The 21,760-nt window shown below is 40.7% G+C and overlaps 1 protein-coding gene across 1 annotated transcript; it reads left to right on the top strand.

Moving 5' to 3' along the window:
• Positions 1-1,375: 1,375 nt before the first annotated feature.
• LOC127317785 (probable cyclic nucleotide-gated ion channel 20, chloroplastic) lies at positions 1,376-12,603 on the top strand. Its single transcript, XM_051348375.2, has 13 exons — positions 1,376-1,548; positions 2,916-3,068; positions 3,616-3,777; positions 4,454-4,552; positions 5,754-5,891; positions 6,944-7,192; positions 8,160-8,414; positions 8,622-8,767; positions 9,330-9,407; positions 9,903-10,032; positions 11,154-11,400; positions 11,514-11,676; positions 12,139-12,603. Exons 2-13 carry the CDS (start codon positions 2,967-2,969, stop codon positions 12,230-12,232), a joined length of 1,863 nt encoding a protein of 620 aa, XP_051204335.1. The 5' UTR covers positions 1,376-1,548; positions 2,916-2,966; the 3' UTR covers positions 12,233-12,603.
• The last annotated feature ends 9,157 nt before the right edge of the window (positions 12,604-21,760 follow it).

Raw genomic sequence — 21,760 nt, 5'->3', positions numbered from 1 at the left:
GAAATCCAAGAGATACAGAAGAAAAGAAGCAATCAAGGAAGCTTACGTGGTCCCTGGGAGGGGATGATGGAGCATAAGATATGTGGATGCCCTTAAGGGCACCTGACCTTTTGGCCTTCTTCTCGGCCAGGGCTTGGGGGATCTCCTCGAAGTCATTGGGCCTAGATGATTCCGTGGTGGTTGCTAGTGGGTTAGTGACCTTGGCAATGACAAAGTTACCTAGACCCGCGTCTTCATCGGATACGTGGAGCTCTGTTCGAAGCGCATCGCCCCTACATCAAACATCGAGTTCAATATAGCAGAGAACTCAAAAATGCAAAGCAATGGCAGTTAAAAGGGATAACAAGTCATACTTACTTGCTCAATAGTAGACACAATTACGTTCGCTTTTTGAATCTGAACATTTCTCAAAAGTTGAACAATTTTGAAATCTACACATTTTTGAATCTGAATGTTTTGAATAATTTTCAAATTTCATTTTTTTTTGAAATCTTAACTTTTCAAAATGTGTAAAATCTTCAAATCTGAACAATTTTCAATTTTCAACAATTTTTTCAATATAATTTTTTTAAAGTGGAAATTTTGTTAATCTATTTTTTAATTTGAACAATTTAATATTCAAAAAAATTTAGATTTATATTTTTTAAAATTTAAATAATTTTCAAATTTTAAACATTTTTCTTGATCATTTTTCTAATATGGATGCTTTTAGAAAAGCAATTTTGAAAATTTTTGAAGATTATTTTTTAAACATAAAATATAAAACCAGAAAACAAAAAAAAGAAACATAGAAAAGAGAAAACGAAAAAAAGAAACAAAAAAGAAACATAATAGAAAAGGAAAAAGGAAAGAAATAGGAAAAAATTTGCCTAACCGGACCGGTCCATACCGCGTGCGGTAGGTACCTACATGGTCCGCATATAGGATTCGTCTATGGGAGCTCCTCTTTTAAATTTGAACGATTTTTAAGTTTGAACGATTTCAAATTTAAATATTTTTTAAAAATTGAAGATTTTAAAGTTAAATAATTCCAAACATTTTTTAAAAAGTTAATTTTTTTTTTCAGTTTTGAAGATTTTGATTTTTGAAGATTTTTTAAAAAATTAAGAAAGAAAAAAAAAACAGGAAAAAGAAACCAGAAAACAGAAAAAAGTAAATCGCGAAATGGGCCAACGAGGTCGGCATATAGGGTTCGCCTTGGTTTATAACGTGGGGATTGAGCGGGACCATTCTGCGGGCGGGCCGGCCTGAAGCCCGAAAGGCCCAATTATTTCCATCGCGCTACCGTAAGTTTGCGGGCTGAATTCCAGGGCGCTGCGGCCTGCTGCCACTCGCAGCTTAGCCTTTTAGGTGAAGCTTTCTCCGAACCCAACCATTCTCCATTCCAGTCCTGGCTCCGAGTCCGGCGGAGCGAGGCGCTGGTCCTCTCCTCCGCTGCGCCTTGCTCGCCAGCGGCGCGAAGCAAGGAGCGAGAGGCGAGAGGCGAGCGAGCTCCTCTCGGCGGCGCTCTCATCTTCCTCTCCTTTGGTATCGCGGCGGGGTCGCCAGGTGATGTATTCCCCCCAACTCGCCCCGTTTTTGTTCCGAGGGTTTCTGGCTTTCTGCGCCGTACTACGAGTCCAAGTCGCTGGTTAAGCGACTAGTCGGAGAGGCGATTTCTCCCCCGTTTCTGTATGCTCGGATTATGGTCCGTGAAGTGCTTCCCGCTGGGATTTTGCGGTTGTTTTAGTGGTGGGAGATTTTAGGAGGGTTTACCGCGCAGCCATTTCGAATTTCTGGGGCGCCTTCATCCAGCGGGCAGGGTGGAGACGGCGAGGGTTTCGATTTCGGACGGTTTTTCTTCAGCGATTCTCATATTAATTCCTGCGAAATTCTGTGCCAAGAGCTCTCATCTTCCGCACCGTGGTACCGCCGCGGGTGGACCAGGTGATGCGCTCGGCCTCGCTGATTTTGGGTGTTCGATTTCGAAATGTTTGGGCGAATTAATGGGGTTTCCCCATTTGCCCTGTTTGATTTCGAAATGTTTGGGGAATTCGATCTGCTATGTTTCAGCGTATTGGTGGATTTAGCAAGCAACCGTTTCGAAAATTTCCGTGTATTCATCCAGCGAGAGGAGCTGTCTGCTCACCAATACACGGCTAAATCGACGGAGAAGACCGGGGAAGAGCCGGGAACGCTGCGGATGCTCACCGCGGGGCTGTTGCCGAAGGCGGACGGCTCGAGGACGAAGGCGACGCCAGAGAGGAAGAAGAACTCGCGCGGTGGCCGTGGCGTCCGTGCGTCGTGGACGTCGTCCTTGTCGTCAATTCTGGTGCTCCGGCTCCGTACTCCGGCCGGCAATCTATGGGGGAGACCTCAACGAAACTGCTGACGCGCTGGCGAAGCTTCTGGCGGCATGGTTCAAGGCTTCAAGCGGTCGTGGCGGAGGCCGAGCTCCTGACCATGGCGAGCGGCGCCTGCTTCCTGACCTGCATCCCCTGCCTTGGCTCCCTCGCACCTACCCTTGCCAAGCTCGCCGGGGCTCGGCCAGTCGACAAGGCGGCCGGCCGGCCGGCGTGGATCCTGGATGTCCCTCGCCTATGTGCTAGTGGATTGAGCTGAACTCACTGGACGCGGATAAGTGAGAATGGGGAATAGCACTGGCCAGACGTTTGGTTGATCGATTATGTCCAGCTAGGTTCGTTCCAGCCAAAGACGTACATGCAGTGTATTTCACTATGTATTTTCGTGTTAAAAAAATGAATAGTTTCGTAAAAGGAGAAATATGGCAAATTATAAAGAAATTAATCTAATATGTGGTAAATAATAAATAGCCAAGTAATGTGTGGTAAATAGTAAAGAAACGAAGTAAAACGTGGTATATTATAAAATCTCCCGAAGACCCCTTCAGATGCAGTTCTCCTGTGATCGTTCAGAGGGATGCTCCTCTTGTGTCCACTGGGCAGGCTCCCAAGCACCAAAAGCTGATGATTTCTGGATCACTGGGGCAATGCGATGATCCTGATTGCTTAGATTGTCCAAAGAACAAAATGCATCTCCAAAGAAGGCCAGCTCTCTTTGATGATAAGGTGACATTTCAATCTTGAACAAGATCATTCCTATCTGCTTGCACATTCATTTACCTTGTGATGGTCTGGATAGAGATAAGCTGGAGCCTGCGAGCTCCTTTTGTTTTAAAAGATATTAGGGTTATATATTTCTCAAATGGAGCATAATAAGGCTGCTTGGTCAGATGGTTTTGATATAGAGGTTTACGAAATTGCCATCTAGACCAAATTGTCTTGTTTGCTTTGTTTAAAGATTTCACAGAAGAAAATTACAAGGGCACAGCGTATATTTCATTTGCCGCAGAGTTCATTAACTCTAGGAGGTGTTTATGTACTTTTGAACAACACAAAACTGTGGACCGTACTTATCTTGTGCATATGCAATGTGCATTTATTTTGTTAGTAGTGACATCTGCTACATATTCCTGGGCTATAGAAGTATAGATATCTTGCCATTATTTCTTACTTAAATTTTTTGCTGCAGCTTTATTTCTTTGATTTTCTTGACGACAGTGGTTTTAATATATTTTCCCTTATCTTGAAGTTTGACAATGTTCTGTATGGCCAGGATGGTGGATGGATGAGGAGAATTTGGTCGTCCTTTCCATACATTCCAGTTATGAACCCACATTCTAAGGCTGTTCGTCGATGGAATAAGTTTTTTGCTATATCATGCTTAATTGCCATTTTCATCGACCCGCTCTTTTTCTTCCTACTGTCCATGGATAAGGTAAGTTTATATCTTTTTCTCTAAGTTCTGATCGCTGTTAATGTCCACAGTATCTCTATGGCATCCACACTGTTTATAGGCCACTTATCCTCTAAGTTTGGTCCCACAAGATGGTCTTTGAGCTTTACCAAAATTTGCTGCTTTCCTTACAATTGTCAGATGCCTTTTTTGTTGACTTCAATAAAGCAAAAGCTAAACCATATATTATTGGCAGGTGGGCACCTGCAACCGTTTTTGTAGATCATGGATGGCTGGAAACAACCTCCATCCTCTAACAAAATTAGTGCCCATGTTTGAGTGTTTAGTTAGTATCATGACCAGTAGTTACAGGCTGGGCTTGCGAGCTTGTGCCATACCTGGAATGACAAGAGTTTATTTACTGTACATATTCTTGAAAGTACTCAATATATGAGACAAGGTAGTTTTCAATATTTTGATATATTTAACATCCTGCGAATTGTTCCTTTGGTTCTTTTGCTACATAAAGTTACAATATCTGACTTTACAGCTGAATATTAAATCTCTTGTCAAAGTAAATACCTTATGTTTGTTTCTTGTCAATGTAACTATAACTATTTGTTAATCAGGATTGCTACTTTCTGAATTCTGAACTCGATAGCCTTGACCGAACAGCAAAGTTAACTATAACTGTGCATGTTTGTTTCTTGTGGTGCAGGATAACAAGTGCATAGTATTCAACTGGCAGTTTGGGGAAGCATTAATTGCCGCAAGAACTTTGACAGATGCAGTTTATTTTCTTCACATGCTACTCCAGGTGATGTATTGTCACATAGTTGGTTCAATTTATGTTCTTCGTTGTCTCCGAAATGAATATGCAGTTCTCCTGCAGTAAGAAATAGTTTCCGTGAATAGGTTTCAGGCCATGGAAACAATCACCTTTTGTAAGTTCCACGTGTTTGTTGAGTGTTTCCCATGCTTTTTATTATGAAGAGTTGCCACATTTAACAATGGGAAAAAATCCACTGACAGGCTGAACCAGCGTCAAATCAGGATTTTGTGGTTTAAAATCCAGTGTAATGTGGTGGAAGTCTCAAGTCTGGTTATAATAACTGCATGGTCCACATTGGAATTTACTCTTTACTAAATAAGTTACTATTAAGCTCTGCGAATTTTCTTAACTTGGCAATTCACTTCTATTGATACATCACAATTGACTTCTAATTGATGACCAGAATTCTTGCGAGGGACCTAGGGTGTCATCCTTTTATGCAATTTTCTCATATTTACAGAGTATTAGCATAAAGTTTCTGCCTATAAATTGTGCCTGAAAGGTTGCAATCAGTGCATCACGATATAAAGGTTCTCCCATTTTTAGGGACTGTTTAGTTTCTTGCCACACTCTTTTCGCCGATTTTAGAGAAAAAGGAGAGTTACAGCGAGCCAAGAACTGTCTGAACGAAAGGTGTCTAACAGCCTGCTATTTTATTAGTGAAACATGACCACATAAAAGAGATGGCTGTCCTTCTTTGTTAGCTTGATATATTTTAATGCAGATAAGAGTTAAATACACAAACGTTTGATCTACCTTATTAAGCATAAGTCTAGTAATTAGCTGAACTTTGCCTTGATTTACTGATTATACTCTCCTTTCCAGTTCTAAAGCAATTATTGTCATTAGCCTTTGGTAGTGTTTTACGTTGTTCTACTGTCTACAGCATGAGCACTTGTTCTGTTTGAGCTTGTTTTTGTTCTGTTATAGCACAGGTTGTTTTATTATTGATGGATATTTGTATTTATGTTTGCTTAATGCTTGTGGAGAAGCTTATACAGGGCCTGTTTACTAAATTTTTTTACACCTTGATACTTAATTCTGAGATTCCCATTTAGAATGAGGGGCCTGAGCCCATCCTGGGCCTAACTAAGCTCTACCTTGTCATAAACTATCTTCAGAACTTTGAGATTTTTGTCAAAAAAGGAATATGGATCAACATGCATGAGATGAATTTCTTTTGCAGTTCAGGATGGCCTACATAGATCCGGAGTCAAGAGTAGTTGGGTCTGGAGATTTAGTTGATGAGCCTGGCAAAATTTGTATCCACTATCTTCGCAGTGCTTTCATAGTCGACTTTTTTGTTTTGCTTCCACTCCCTCAGGTACTGTATGTTTTGTTGGCTTGAATATAAGTTTCTTATATAAGGATGTGAATTAAGTTGTCTTTTGAATAATGCGACCAGACAGTTTATTTTATTACGTAGAAAAACCATTGTCCATACTTTCCTCCAAAAATATTCCTTCAAGTTATTAACATTCTTTATTTCTTGTGGAGTGTTAGTAATTTAGTATTAGGGTTTATAAGAGCAAAGAGTCCTTTGCGTTTTCTCGAAAAAAAGTTTTTAGCCTAACAAGATTCCAGAAATAATTAATCCTAAAGCACTATAAATAAACTAGAAAATTTGCATGAAGATCTCACCTAGTGATTTGAAACAAGAAGAGTCTTACTTGATGCAAAAGCTTTTCAAGATGGGCATGGTTGCTGCAATATGTGTGAAGAAAACAACCATGCCCAGTATGTCTGAAGATGGGCATGATTGTTGCATCATGCCCATATTGAGGGGACTGTTGAATTCTTAAGAGTCTGTACTAGATTGTGTTGTTTTGGGGGACAAATCACCCTTTCTGTTCTCCAAATTTTCTTTTTACAATTTCCAAGGAAGCTTTTCACTCTTAGCTGTTCATGTTTGGTCCTGGTAACTAGATCCCAGGTCTTTAGCTAATTTGTCATAAGTAAATATGAGTATTCTTCGAATTGGGATCGCAAAGCATTCAGAGGCTTCTAACACTACAATTTGAGAACTTTTAGATTTAGTGTCCAATGAGCACTACAGAATATAATGCAGTTTTGTCTAGCATAGCTGTGTCAGATATTGTATTAATTGTGTGTTTGGTCTCTTTATAAAGTCTGCTTTGCTTGTCTCCCTACACCTGTACATGACATATGTCGCCCTTTGGTCCATTGGAAGAGAGTAAGGGCCCATGCCAAGAAATGTATATACAGATACGTTTTACGAACTTATCTTGTTGAAGTTAGAAAACCAGCAAGCTTTTACGATCTCATTGGTTAAATATGTTGTTAGCATAGAATCACATTTTTTAGAATACTTATATATGTTGCCAACATTTGACACTTTTTTCCTCTGTCATGCAGGTGATTGTAATGAGAGTTATCCCTAAGTACGTTGGGTTATCCAGTGCAAACTACGTGAAGAATTTGTTGCGTGCCATAGTTATTCTTCAGTATGCCCCACGAATCTTCAGATTTGTGCCATTGCTTGGTGGCCAATCTGCTAATGGATTCATTTTTGAATCCGCATGGGCTAACTTTGTGATTAATCTTCTAATATTTGTTTTGGCTGGGCATGTTGTTGGTTCATGTTGGTACCACTTTGGGCTACAGGTCAGTCTCTTTGTGTACATTAATCCCGTGGAATATTGATAGCCATATTAATAATTTCATTCTCGCTAGTGAAAAGAAATGAGTTGATGAATTTATAAAAATATATGGTCAGGTTTCCTTGATGTGTTTGAGTTTTACTATAATAAGATGTAATGCACTATGTAATCATCATCATAAAATAGAGCTTTTGTTTAGGCACACCTACTGCTTCCCTGAATTGTTCATGCTGTATTTTTCTTCGTATCGAAGGTAAAATGCTTCCTTTTTTTTCTTATAGAAAGACAATGATGAAATAGCGAACTGTATATCAATTATGTTAGTAAAATTGATTGCCCCCCAGGGGGGATTCAGCAACCTAAATAGTGAAAAATTAAAAGTTCAGAGTGCAATATTCCAGAAATATTAACATAATTTCGATTTAGTACACATAAAGCTATGTAAACATGGAAAAAGGAAGTATTAGGTGTGTCCCTGGTACCGAGAACCAAAAAAGGCAACCACGGTCTTGCACTGCTCATGTAATTATACTGCCGACTTGTCTTATTTAGTTCCTGACATTGGAAATGACTTTGGTACTGTAATTCAGGAAGTTAACATAACTATATGTGCAATACATTATACATCCTCTGGAATTCTATGGGATTTCCGTAAATGAGGTTACGAAATCCTCTGGAACGCTAATTTCCTTAATTAAATAAGTAAAGGGATTACAAAATATATTATGCTTATTATATGCTCAGGGGCATGCTTGCACATATGATAAGTATATATGAGTTTTGAATTTTTGAGCTTGCTTATTATCTTCAATGTGGAGACTTGTTTCTTCTTCACATTGAACATGTTGCAACCTGAGTACTTTCTTGCTCATTTTGTTCTTTGATCATTAATATCTTGATGCCCCAATCCTCTTAAATATTACCCAAAGTATCAGTTATGCTAACTTGTTTCCTTCCACATTTTATTGCAGAACGTTAATCAGTGTCTACAGAATGCTTGTGTTGCACTGAATATGACATCCTGTGCCGAGTTCACAGATTGTGGATATGGCATTAGTGAACATGTTAGAGAAAAGAGGCACCACTGGTTCAGCCACTCAATGACACAAGGCTGTTTTGATACTACAAGTGGTTCTTATAAGTATGGGATCTATGAGCAAGTTGTGCTGCTAACTGCAGAACCCGCCATTAACCGCTATGTGTATTCATTATTTTGGGGGTTTCAGGTAACTTGCTCTCTGTTTACATGGTTAGCCCAAAGTTGTCTCCTGCTGTAATAGCAAGCAGGCAAAATCTTCAACTGTACCAGTCTATACATTTTTCTACACAAACACTGATGTTCTCTTATGTTTCAGTATTCTGACTCTTGACTTGTACAGTTACTGTCCTAACTATATGACGTTTTTGGCTTATCTTCAATTATTTGACTGCAGCAAATAAGTACTTTAGCTGGCAATTTGGTCCCAAGTTACTTCGTATGGGAGGTTCTATTCACCAAGGCTATTATTGTACTGGGGTTGTTGCTTTTTGCATTACTTATTGGGAACATGCAGAACTTTCTACAATCTCTTGGGAAAAGGTTAGCAGTTGTGTTGCAATTTTATTCATCACATGGCACCGGTTTTTTTTCCCATTGCAAAACTAATCCATTGGCCTAAATAGCTTAGACTTAAATGCTTAAGCCTATAAGATAATTTTGAATGGTTTGTGCATATAGGTTGGGTTGGTGTTGTTTTAAGGATTGCAGGGGGGTTGGGTTAGGGATCATGATCGCATAACTATATTATCACCAGAGAACCTAATATATGGAGTTTTCCAGTTGTTATCAAATAGAAAGTGAGCTAGCATTAGATGCATCAATTGATGTGCAGTATGATTAGGTTAGTGTTATAGTAGTAAGTGATGCTACGATGGGGTTGCAAGTTACCCAACCTCAAATCCTAGTATTGTCTGGCTTAACTAGGGGCATGATTGTTTCGTTCTGAACAGAAACCTTATGAACCGACACACTGGTATGACATGGTAGCATCTCAATCTTGTGCATGGTGACTTCATAGAAAGACAACTAGCTAAAAGATTTGCACTACAATGAGCATGTACCGTGGTGCACTAGTCACCTTCATCTATTTCCTTGCTCACAGGAGACTGGACATGCAACTTAGGAGGCATGATGTTGAACAATGGATGGGACACAGGCAACTCCCAGAAGATTTGAGAAGGTTCTATATTTCACGAATCAAATAACTGAGAGACCAACTTTTGTTTCCATGTTTTCCATTAAATGAGCAAGCAAAAATACTAGTACTATAACCCCACCCATAAGGCACAATAAGATCTATTGCAGAAAGAACAAGGAATAGTAGTTCTCCCTAGGTCTTTATTTTAAACCTCTACCTCGGGTATAATACTTAGGATTCACTTTCCAATTTATATGTGTAGCCATCAAATCATAAATAGTATTGTATATACTGTTCAGTTATATGCCACGCAATACTAAATTTGGACCAAATGAATGGTCACCAATTTAAATAAGATACATGAGAATTATTTGTCAATCTACGTTTAGTAATAAATACGCCACTCCACAAATATGTCATTTTAGGGTTTGAAATAAGAATTAGGATGTGAGATAGTTTTGGAAGAGGATGGATGAACACGTGTTATAGGAGATAAATGTTGAAGGTGAGGGCGCTTAATTTTTCATGAACCTGCAGGAGGGTTAGACAAGCAGAAAGATTCAGTTGGGTGGCTACGAGAGGAGTGAATGAAGAAGAGATATTGAGTAATTTACCAGAAGATATTCAAAGGGATATACAGCACCATTTCTTCAGGTTCCTTGACAAGGTTCTTCTTTAACATCTCTGCAATTACTTGCCTTCCTCCCTTTCCATCTTCATTTAGGTGACAATGGATGGATGCATTGTTAATTTCTGTCCCAAACATTGAATATTTTTTATAATAGTTCTAGTCATCAACCAGCATGGGCAAAGGCATGGACTGGCTATTTTGTAGTAAACAAGAATTAATTTAGTCAAGTTGAAGCAAGATACATTTGAAAAATGATTTGTTCTCCTTCTAGTGGTGTTAAAGAAATGGAATTCTGGATACTGACACAGGCTACAAAATGTATTCTTGACCGTTGGTTTGTCTTTATTTAGACACATGAAATCTTACTTCAGAGATGGATATCTATACCCCGATAATTGGAATACTTATGTTTAGGCTTATCTTTCTTATCGGCATCTTGTTCTCATACTTTACTTGATCATATACCTGCACACTACATGATAGACAGATACGTAATAATGTAGCTCGGAGCCATGTTCTTTTGAAATCAGCGTTTCATTGCTCCTAAAAAACTCTTAACTACCCTACCTACAAATGGAAAAATCTATCTTTTGACCCTCTCATTATTGTCTGCGCTGATTACCACCATGGCTAATAAAAGATACGTCAGTTTTCTAGATGGTTTACTTGGAGAAATGTAGGATCAAAGTTTTGATCATGCATGTTGGTAGTTACTCCCTCGGTTCGGTTTTAATCGACGCGAGGGAGAGAAGAAAATGAACTGTCGATGCTTTCAACTAAAGTCAATTAAATACGAACGGAGGAAGTACTTGTTTGTATGAACACAAATTTGCATGTTTTACATGCGGTGTTATCTTTCTATAAGAGTTCGGTTGTAACAAATATGTCTGTCACACTCACACATGCCAGATTATGCCTGTGCATATTTTTCTGATAAGTCCTGCTAAAACTCTGACACGTGTGCCCAGCTGGAGGGCCTTTTTTTATGTTGCATGCAGCTATCTACAGAATTAATCCTTATTTAATCCTAATGTAATATGTAGATCTAATTGTCTAAATCATTCGGATGATGTGGCTTAATATGGTGGCTCTCTGGGAGCATCCATTCATTAAATATAGGATTTATCTTGATAAACATGACGTCTGTCTATTTACAGTTTCGCTTATTCACTGTCAAGGACTGTCCAATCTGGGATGCTATCTGTCACAAGTTAAAGCATAACTTGTACATTACTGGAAGCGACATTATTTGCCAGGGCCGTCCAGTTGAAAAGGTGGTCTTTATAGTTCGGGGAAAATTAGAAAGCATCGCTGAAGATGGTAGCAAGTTTCAATTACATAAAGGAGCTGTGTGTGGTGAGGAACTCCTTATGTGGTACTTGGAGCAGCCGTCAGTGAATAGAGGTCCGCACACATCTTCCCTGGTTTCCTAATTTGCATTTGTCTTTCCTTCAGATCAACTGATCTTGTTTTTGAATATTCTCTACATTACATCATGTGAACTTCTGTTTTATCAGATGCTGGGGAGGTGCTGGTCGATCCCGTTCGTTGGATGTCGATACGTACCATCAGATGTTTAACAAATGTAGAAGCTTTCGTACTACAGAGAAGTGATCTGGAAGAAGTTACATCAGAGTTTTCAATGTTCTTGTGTAATCCGTCTGTGATTGCTGCAATTAGGTAAGTAATCTAGCCTATCATTAGTTATAGCCCGAAACTATTGTTCTCCATTAAGTTTCGGCTATTACTCATTTTCTTCCATCCTCCTCTCTCATATGAGCAGTTGAATTCGTGAACAGGTACTTCAGTTTGTGCTTTATTCACATTGAGATGGCTTGAATGCCTAGTTTTACAGAAACTAATAACATGTTCTATTGCTTAAAAGAAAAAAAAAACTTGTGCTAGTTTGTGTTAGCTTATTCACTAAAATGTTCACGTTGGGTTTTCATCTTGCCAAATATGCTGTCCTGCAAAGATTTCTTTTATTTGGAACAAAATATGTGTTAGCTTGTGTTAGCATCGACAGCTGTTTGAACCTCTCATACCGTTGGGGGACTTTGCATTTGCTGAAGTTTAGTGCGAGAGCTTCCTCATGCAAGGGCCCATTCTTGTGTTTACTGATTTATTGATCATCATGAACAGGTACGAGTCACCGAGGATCCTCGCGGCAAGCCGCATTCAAATCGCATGGAGGCACCGGCAAAGGCGACGGAGAGCTGAGGCCGTGCAAGGCTAAAGGGATAGTCTGCTGTACATTCGTGAGCGCTCTAGGGTAGGGTCTTCTTACAGATGCCCTCGGTATGCAACAACCGGCGTATAGGTTTCTGATGCTACATAGGTAGTAGACATGCACACACCATTACTAGGACAAGGAGATTTTGCTGCTAATGCTCTGCTGTGAGCTCCCCTCCCTTCCGTATATAACAAGGAGATATGGATGGTCTGCTGATGTGCGTAGACTGGGCCCTTTAGAAAGCAGAGAAATAGCTCTGTAGTACTTACTAGGACATGGATCGGTGCCCCTTTCGGAGGAAAAGAAATGTTACCACCCACTAAACATGGGATCTCTCTTTACATTACATATATCTGGCCTGCTGTTACAGTGTTTGTACTTGCCTTTGAAACTCGATACAATTGTTTTGTTCATCATATGCGTTGCTTGTCGACAGAAAAAAGCCACAGGACCAGGTTGAGGAGACCAGCGTGACCAGCGTCTAGCTGACTCCCACGGTTGCAACATAAGCACTGACGAGCCAGTCCGCTGTCGTGCATCTCAGGTGGTCTCAACATATCCAGTATCTGTACATGCCGTTTCAGCACAGACCTACCTACTCATCATCTGACTTTTTGTCCTTGGAGTAAAGCGTTCCAACAGTCCAAAACTGTGTCGACTGCTTTTGAGAACTTACAAGAAGTGACCTCAAAATGATCTCAATCAAGAAATAGCAGAGCTAAAACCCTTAACTGAATTCTTGCTATAACGGAACTGGAGAGAGAGGGGTAGTGGTTCTGTGGTTGTATGAGGATCGAGGAGCATGTTGTTGGCTTCGCGCAGCGTGGCACTGCCTATCCTAGGCTTCGCCATCTTTGCATAGTTACGCTAGTTAACCAACGCTGGGTAGTTTACCTCGTGACTAGAAACATTTATTACTTCCCAAGTGTATGGTAGTTATTTAAAAAAAAATTACGTCCCTGTGTTCCTAGTTTAGTTTCACCTATCGTTCCATACGTCGCCCACCACCTAATAGCGCCCCAGGCCTGTAACTTGTTTTTTTATGGTATCCAGGCGGCCAGTCCTGTAACTGTAACACTGTTATGGACCTGCCCGAGCATGGCTGATATGTTTACCTAGCTAGCTCGGTTCCTGCTGATTACATGGCATCCTCGTCCAATAATTCTACGGCCCAATTGACTCTGTAGTCAACAAAAGTTCTTCTGCAATTTTCCTGCTAGAATCTCCTATTAAGAAAAAGAAAACTCCCCGAAATAAACTAATAACTTGTTGTCCAGAGTTATCTGCCTATTCTCTCATTGATACCGAAAGCGCTTTGTGCCTTTTCATAAAGATGTTTATATGAGTAACCTAAACACTGAGCATCTATAGCATTAGACAAAAGAATGAACTGATAGATCCACCGATGGCATATTCCCTGCTTTTACTTCTAATCTTGTAGGTGGCATCAGGCGCCGCATAAGAAAATTGGATATCAGCACGAACAGAACGCAAGCCACACAAATAGTGCCATCGAGAATTCAACATGTGGAGTCAATATTTGGAAGTTCTTGAGTACATAATTAAGTATCATAGAGTATTACATGGCCTGTTCTTGTTGCTCTTGCGTCACGATGATAAACAAAATACATACTGTGGCATGCAGTGTGGCTCACTCTCTCTCTGAAGAGCTGAAACAGCAAAGGGCACGCAAAATGCCCTTCAGAACATCGCCGCGGCGGTGGCGGCGTGACGGGTTCTTCTTACTGTTGACTCCGCATTTGTCACCGGTGCTGACAACCTCCATATGCGTGGTTGGACTGTTAATATACCGAAGTAGTCACTAGTTATATCTACTCCAAGGGTGAGAGTGAGCTTATATAAGGGTCCGGAGTGACTGAAGGACGGTTACAAAATGCAATCGCCGACCGAACAAATGCAGTAGGAACCTAATTGAAAAGATGGTGCACTTTCGGCAGTATCATATGGAACCTCCAAGCTAACTAGCTATAATAGTGGTAATGAGTTGGCACTAATTAATTGCGCATTATTCATAACCAAAGTCGAACACTCCCATGAGAAGATATAGATGCATCTATTTAAGGATCGAGTTATATATCGATACCAAACATGTGGCCGGGTGGCTCTGTAATCGGGCCGAGGTGTGAGGAGATTACAGCATCTAATGTTCTTGTCAGAGACCGTTAACCTGGCATCTAATCTGAGCTTTAGTCACTGTATGTGTAAAGGTGCATTAACTTAACAATTCTACTGATTGAGGTATCTGAAGAGGAACATCAACTAGTTAAATGGTCGGCCAGCTTGTACCCTACGAGAACATGTTGGATTGGTGACTCGATCGTTATCGTTGGATGGTCCTAGCTAAAAGTTTGCCTTGTTGTTTTTCCCATGTTTTCTCTTTCGACTTTGAATTGTCTTGCTTGACCACTGACCGTACATGGACGCTGAACTTCATTTTGTGATTATTCGGGCGGCATTGTTCAGATCGCACTTTTCGGCAGAAAGTGTGATCCAAGTGATTCGGAGAAAACGAGAGGCACTACGTGGTTTTGCAGAAAGAACATCCGGAAGACCCATGGTTGACCCTGACCAAGTTTACCAAGTACGAACATGTAGATAGGCACAGAAGGTAAGAGCTGGATCTCTTGTTTAGTCCATATCACAGCTCAGAAACCTACAATCATGCATTCTTTGAGCCTTCCCGGCTGGCCTTCTGAGACGAAATGCTCTAAGAAAAACGTCAGATTGACAGTCCCTAGAGGCTACAAATGCAGTAATAAGTTATTTGATTAATTATGGAACAAGTATATTTTGAATTATTACGTTATAGAGCTACTTGCATCAAACAGTGTTCGGTTACATTGTACTAACCAATTATTTCTAAATTCAGGGACACAGTTTGTGGAGGTTAAACATATACATGACAACCTGGGTAACCAAGGTTTGATCTCAGGGGTGCTAAAAGGTTTGATGATATAACAAAAAAGTGACAAGGGTCATCGACCCACAATACATATGATACAATTTCTCGTGCATGTCATACGGTTTCCTCAATTTTCTTTTATTTTAGTAACAAGCATAGGCGGCATTGTAGATTTGTTGCTGAAAATGTGCATGTTTAGTTACTCCCAGCTTTCCGAACATACACCAACGACACCTTGGCGGAAAACCATCAATATCACGAAAGGTTGACCTAGGAAATCGACCACCAAAGCTGGGGAGGTGGTGGGTAAGTTGTGATCATTTAGTTTGGAAAAAAAAACACAAGTTACCCACTCTATTCACCACCTATTTGGGCGATAGCTCCCGTGCATGCTATATCCCCCCTCCCCCCTGGGCAAACCTTGGTCAAACAAGTGAAGAATGTTAGTACACTATGTGGTGCACACTCTAACCACAATCATATGGATCGCGACGGTCACCATGGCTCTGGCGGGGATCGCGGCGGTCACCATGGCACTGGCCGTGGCGCAGGCTTCGACGGACATGGCGCAGGCTTCAATGGATCATCGGGGTTCAATGCTGGTCGAGGTGGAGGTTTCACCTCTGGCCGGCAAGGGAGCTTCGTGGTTGGAGAGGCCAGCGGCACGGCTGGCGACGCGCGCGACCATGGGCACGGGCAGTACTCCAATGCGGAGTTCGGAGCTGAATTTGGGCAGTTCAACAGAGGTATGAACTACAACAATTACCACCGTAACGGAGTTAATCAGCAATATCGACCTAGGCAGTATGGAAAAAACAACTTTAATGGCAACAATCGATATGTGTACAATGGTGGTCGATCAAATTTTAATCAGTACAGAAAAAATGGACGGAGTAACAGTGATGCAGGGGTTCAAAGTGGTACAAATTTAGCCGGTATTAGTCCTGATTTGATTAAAGAAGCCATGCAAGGTGTAGTTGCCGCTTTGGCTGCAGCAGCATAGAAAGGAGGGGCTGAAGGGTTGTTTGCTTCGGTTTTGGGTGATGCAGTATCGGCGGCAACACAATCTGCCACCCCGGTGGTGCAACAGTCTCAGTTTGTGGCTACAGGGTCGCAGCAGGTTTTACCAATGCAAGTGGATGCTTGAACAGTGCCAAAGAGTGATGTTCCAAACCAGGCCAAGAAACCTAAGAAGGAGGACAAGAACCCATGTTTTCGATGCAAGTAATGCAAGTAACCTGGGCATCAAATTGATACTTGTACTGCGCCAGTTTGTGACATTTGTGAATCGCCTAATCATATTTCTAGTGCATGTCCTCTTTTTTAGGCTCCTAAACCATCTGTCACTATGTATGGGTATGCAATCGAGCAACTTATGTTCTTTGAGGTGCCCACTGGAGGTGCATACAAACCAAAGGTTGACAATGTGAAGCTTGTGAAAGTAACTGTTGAAGGTGACCCTATGTCTATTCCAGAGATTGCAGAATGTTTGAGGAGAATTGTACCTGTGGAGAATTTCCAATGGAAGATCTATAATTTTCAAAATAATGTGTTTAGGATCAAATTTCCAAATAAGTCTGAAGCTCAGAGGATGAAAGCTTTCCGCACTTACCCTGTTCCAGACAGAGCCTCCTGATCTTATCTTTGAGGATTGGTCAGCTCTAGAGGACCCTTTGTATATGCTGTCTGAGGTTTGGCTGCGAGTGAGAGGGATACCAGCTGATGTGAGAACTGATTTCTTGTCATTGTGGGCGGTGGGCACTCTCTTTGGCAAGACAAAGGAAGTGAGCATGGTACACTAGAAAGAACAAGGAGTTGAGACTGCGGATTGGTTGTTTAGACCATACTCTCATTCTAGAGATAACTGATGTTTTTATCCAAAGGGTTTTTTTTAAACTCAGTTTTGAGGTAGAACAAGTAACAGTCACTCAACTTGGTACTAATGACATGGGCAACAATGGTGACAGCAATGGTGGAGGGGGCAATAATGAAGCAAATGGTGATAATGTAGATGGTGCAAATGACATGGATATTGAGAGGACAACGAACAATGATCAGCAACGTAATGCTAATAACTAGCAGGGCACGGTGAATAAGGTCAATAATGCTAAGAGTGTTGTTGCCCACCAAGTTCAACATCAGTTTGAGATTCCAATGGTGTTTGGTTCTCTTAATAAGGCTTTGCTGAACAAAGGTTCTCAATCTAATAATTCCGCACCTGCTCATATAATACAACATTGTTCATCCTCTTTTTTTTTGTCCCGATGAAAATTGCAATTTTTTGATAAAATTTCTATACCGCATGCTAATACAGGAAAAAACAGTGTTGGCACACCATTTTATGATGCTGCTGCACCGGGATCGGCGCTGATCCGGTCGGTGGCAGCATCGGGATCGGAGCTGCCAGGAGCTGCAGGCCTCAGGCTGCCACGCCGCAGGTGGCGCGCCACCATTGGGCGCAACGGCCCGGTCAGCTGCGCTGTCGCCTCGGGAAGCCACGTTGTCGCCTCGGGTGCAGTGGCCGCTGTCCCCTGTGCCGCCTGCTGCTCACTGCCCGTTGTCGGCTGCTGCGGCTGCTGCAGCTGGTGCGGCAGACACGGCGATAGCTGGAGCGCGCCGGTTGGCCGCTGACCACCCCAACGCTGATCCCAAGCCGCAGTTGTCTGCTACTGGGCAGACTGCAGCATGCACTGCTCCACTTGGCAGGTGTGGAGTGGATGCTGCGCTCCCTGGCAACAATCCCGCGGAGGTCCCCTGGCCCCGCCTGCTTCTCCTGCTCTGTCACAGCGGAAGCTAACGCTGGTGGGGCCCGCCAAAGATGATGTCGGCCAACATGTGGTGAAGAATCTCGGATCGGGTGTGGCAAATGGCCCTGGATCGTCTGCAGACACTACTACTATGGACTATTCTGTTGCTTCGAGGAAAAAAACAGGTATTAGCATTGTTTTTGGTATAGAAAATTCTCCGTCACCAACCGTGGTAACGAGACAGTTTTCAGGTACTCCAACAGCTAATGCAATTGACCTTGAAGGGATGACAAAGAAGACTCCATTGGCGAATAAAGTGGCGGCTTTTGGTGGTACTGTAGCTCCTTCGTTGTCTGTTCGCGCGAGCGACATGATTCGTGCACAACCAAATGCAGATGCTACTCAGATGGAAAGGGCCATGCAAAATGTCAACTCCAGACACGACTTTACTTCTCCAGGTAATTGAAAAGCTAAACATTCAATTACTTCTTTGTCCGATGAGGATATTTTGATTAAAGCAAGTCGTCTAGGCATTTCGTTTGGGAAAAATAAAGAGGAAGCTTTAAAAGCTGCAGCTTCTATTAAGGAGGTAGATGTCAATTGAACTTTAGTAATTTTAAAGAAAAATGTTGAGACTAGTTTACATAACGAAGAAGGACAAAGTGGTTTGCTAACCTCCAAATTTTCAAGTCTTACTGGAGATTTGATAATAGAGGAGACGCAAGATTTTTTGGAACAGGACGATTTGCTAATGCCTATAATTAAACTTAAGAAACCTCGTAAGAAGAGAGATTTTGACTTGTCTGGGGTTCGTAGAAGTGCTAGATTTAAAAACAAAATTTCAAGTTAAGATGAGTTCAATAAAAGGTTTATTCTGGAATTCAGATGGCTTTGGTGATGTTGCAAAACACTTGTTTGTCAAAGAACAATTAAGGGAGGAAAAATTGGATTTTATCGCCTTACTGGAGACGGGGATATCTAATTTTTTAATACCTTTTCTTAAATTTTTTGCAAATGGGCTAGACTTTTCTTGGTTTTGTCTTCCTCCTAATGGGAGGTCTGGAGGTATTCTAGTTGGAATAAATAATGCATCACTACAAGTTGGTATAGTTGAAACTGGGGATTTTTGTGTCAAATTACATGTTAAATGTAAACATGATAGATTTGAGTGGGTATTAGTGCCAGTCTATGGTGCTGCTCAAGATGTCCATAAAGCACAATTCCTAGCCGAACTTGCCAGGATGGGTGATTCGGGATCCACTGCTTCTCTTATTTGAGGTGATTTTAATATTTTGATGAGAAAAGAGGATAAGAATAATGATAATTTCAAGCCACATTTGCCTTTAGTTTTTAATGCCATTATTGAGAGCCTAAACCTTGAGAGATTGCTCTCTCAGGTAGGCAATTTACCTGGGCTAATTGAAGGGAAATCCAACATATGAGAAGCTTGACCGTATCTTTTCGACAGTTGAGTGGGAACAAAATTCCCTCTAGTCACAATTAGAGCTTTGACAAGGACTGGCTCTGACCATGCTCCTTTGTTAATTGATTCGGGCAACCACGCTCATATTGACAATAAATCTTACTTTTCTTTTGAAACATCATGGTTGGAACATGAGAATTTTTATGAGATAGTGAGAGCTGAATGGGAGGCTGGGACTCGTGAGAATACTCCAGTTGCCATATGGCAGAATAAAATCAGACATTTGAGGCGTTTTCTTAAAGGTTGGGCAAAATGTTTAAGCGGACAATATAAGAAAGAAAAAGAAAAATTGCTTTTATCAGTAGATGAATTGGACTTGAAAGCCGAGTCAATTCCTCTAGATGATGATGAGAGATCAAAGTTAAGAAAGGCAAATGATGATTTGACAAAAGTTCTTAGAGATGAGGAATCTAAATGAGCACAAAGAGCCAAGGCAAAACATATTCAAGAAGGGGGGAATAATACTAAAAAATTTCATCTAATTGCAAATGAAAAATACCGAAGGAAAAAATATTTCAACTAGAACAAGAGGAAGGAACCATAGTGGGTGATGAAAATTTACAAGTTTATATCTCTGAATATTAGAAGAAGCTGTTTGGAGAGCCAGCTGCTTCTACCCTCACACTAAGTGAGGAGTATACACAGGATATTCCGCAATTAACCTAAGAGGAGAATAATATCCTTGTTGTTGAATTCACCGAGAAGGAAGTCAAGGATGCTATTTTCCAGATGGAGTTAAATAAATCTCCAGGACCTGATGGTTTTCCAGCTAAGTTCTACCAAACCTTCTGGGAAATCAAGGGTGATTTAATGTCAATGTTCAATCAACTACATTCAGGGGAACTACAGTTGTTCAAACTGAACTTTGGTGTTATTACCCTATTTCCTAAGAAGGAGAATGCGGTTCAAATCTAGCTGTATAGACCAATCTGCCTTCTCAATGTTAGTTTTAAAATATTCACAAAAGTTTCTACTATTAGAGCTAATACTGTTGCTGAAACAGTTATTAGTCCTACACAGTCGGCATTCATGCCAGGACGATATATTCTTGAAGGAGTAGTTGTCTTACATGAAACCATTCATGAACTTCATCGGAAGAAATTGGATGGAGTGATATTTAAAATTGATTTTGAGAAAGCCTATGATAAAGTAAAATGGCCTTTCCTTCAACAAGTTATGCGAATGAAAGGTTTTGATCCCAAATGGTGTCAACTCATCGATAAATTTGTGAAGGGAGGAAGTGTAGGGATCAAGGTCAATGATGATATTGGTCATTACTTTCAAACTAGGAAAGGTCTTCGACAGGGTGACCCGGTGTCACCGATGTTGTTTAACATTATTGCAGATATATTGGCTATCCTAATAGCAAGAGCGAAGGAGGATGGTCAGATAGGAAGCCTTATCCCTCATTTAGTTGACAGAGGAATTTCTATATTGTAATAAGCCGATGACACAATACTTTTCATGGAACATGACTTTGAGAAAGCTGTAAACATGAAACTAATATTACGTTTCTTTGAAGAATTGTCAGAACTAAAAATTAACTTTCACAAGAGTGAGATTTTCTATTTTGGTAAGGCCAAAGAGGAAGAGGAGCAGTATAAACTATTTGGTTGTGAATCTGGTTCTTTTCCTTTCAGATATTTGGGAATCCTAATCCATTATAGAAAGTTAAAAAAACTCTGAATGGAATCCCGTGGAAGGTAGATTTGAGAGAAAACTAGGGTGTTGGGCTGAAAAATTGTTATCATATGGGGATCGCCTTGTATTGATTAACTCTGTTCTTACTAGTTTACCGATGTTTATGTTATCCTTCTTTGATTTATCTAAAGGGGTAAGGAAGAGATTATATTTTTTCCGATCACGTTTCTTTTGGCAATGTGAGGAAAATAAAAAAAAATAGGTTAACTAAGTGGAACCTGATTTGCAGACCTAAGGACCAAGGTTGTCTTGGAATTGAAGTCCTTGAGATTAAAAATTCTTGCCTACTTAGTAAATGATTATTTAAACTTCGTTCTGAAGAAGGGTTATGGAAACTATTATTAAAAAACAAATACCTTTCGCAGAAAACCTTGGCTGAAGTTGAAAGCAAGCCTACTGATTCACCCTTCCGGAAGGGACTAATGAAAGTTAAAGGGGTTTTTTTAGTAGAGGAAAATTTAAGGTAGGCTCCGGAGAAGGAGTGCGTTTTGGGGAAGATAGGTGGTTAGGTGATCAGACCCTTGCATCCCAGTATCCCCAGTTATATAACATAGTCAATCGTAAGCATGATACACTGGCAAATGTTATGAGTTCAACTCCGTTAAATATTGGTTTTCGGAGAAGACTGAATGGTGATAAATGGGATCAATGGGTACATCTATTCCAAATATTAATGG

This window comes from Lolium perenne, chromosome 7, assembly GCF_019359855.2.
Source record: "Lolium perenne isolate Kyuss_39 chromosome 7, Kyuss_2.0, whole genome shotgun sequence".
Lineage (NCBI taxonomy): Eukaryota > Viridiplantae > Streptophyta > Magnoliopsida > Poales > Poaceae > Lolium > Lolium perenne.
This window is presented reverse-complemented; position numbering and strand designations above follow the sequence as displayed.

Coding starts and splice junctions, on each gene's coding strand:
- LOC127317785 (XM_051348375.2), top strand. CDS start 2,967: ATGATTTCTGGATCACTGGGGCAATGCGATGATCCTGATTGCTTAGAT. Junction 3,069..3,615: donor CAGCTCTCTTTGATGATAAG/GTGACATTTCAA, acceptor CTGTATGGCCAG/GATGGTGGATGGATGAGGAG. Junction 10,033..11,153: donor TCTTCAGGTTCCTTGACAAG/GTTCTTCTTTAA, acceptor GTCTATTTACAG/TTTCGCTTATTCACTGTCAA.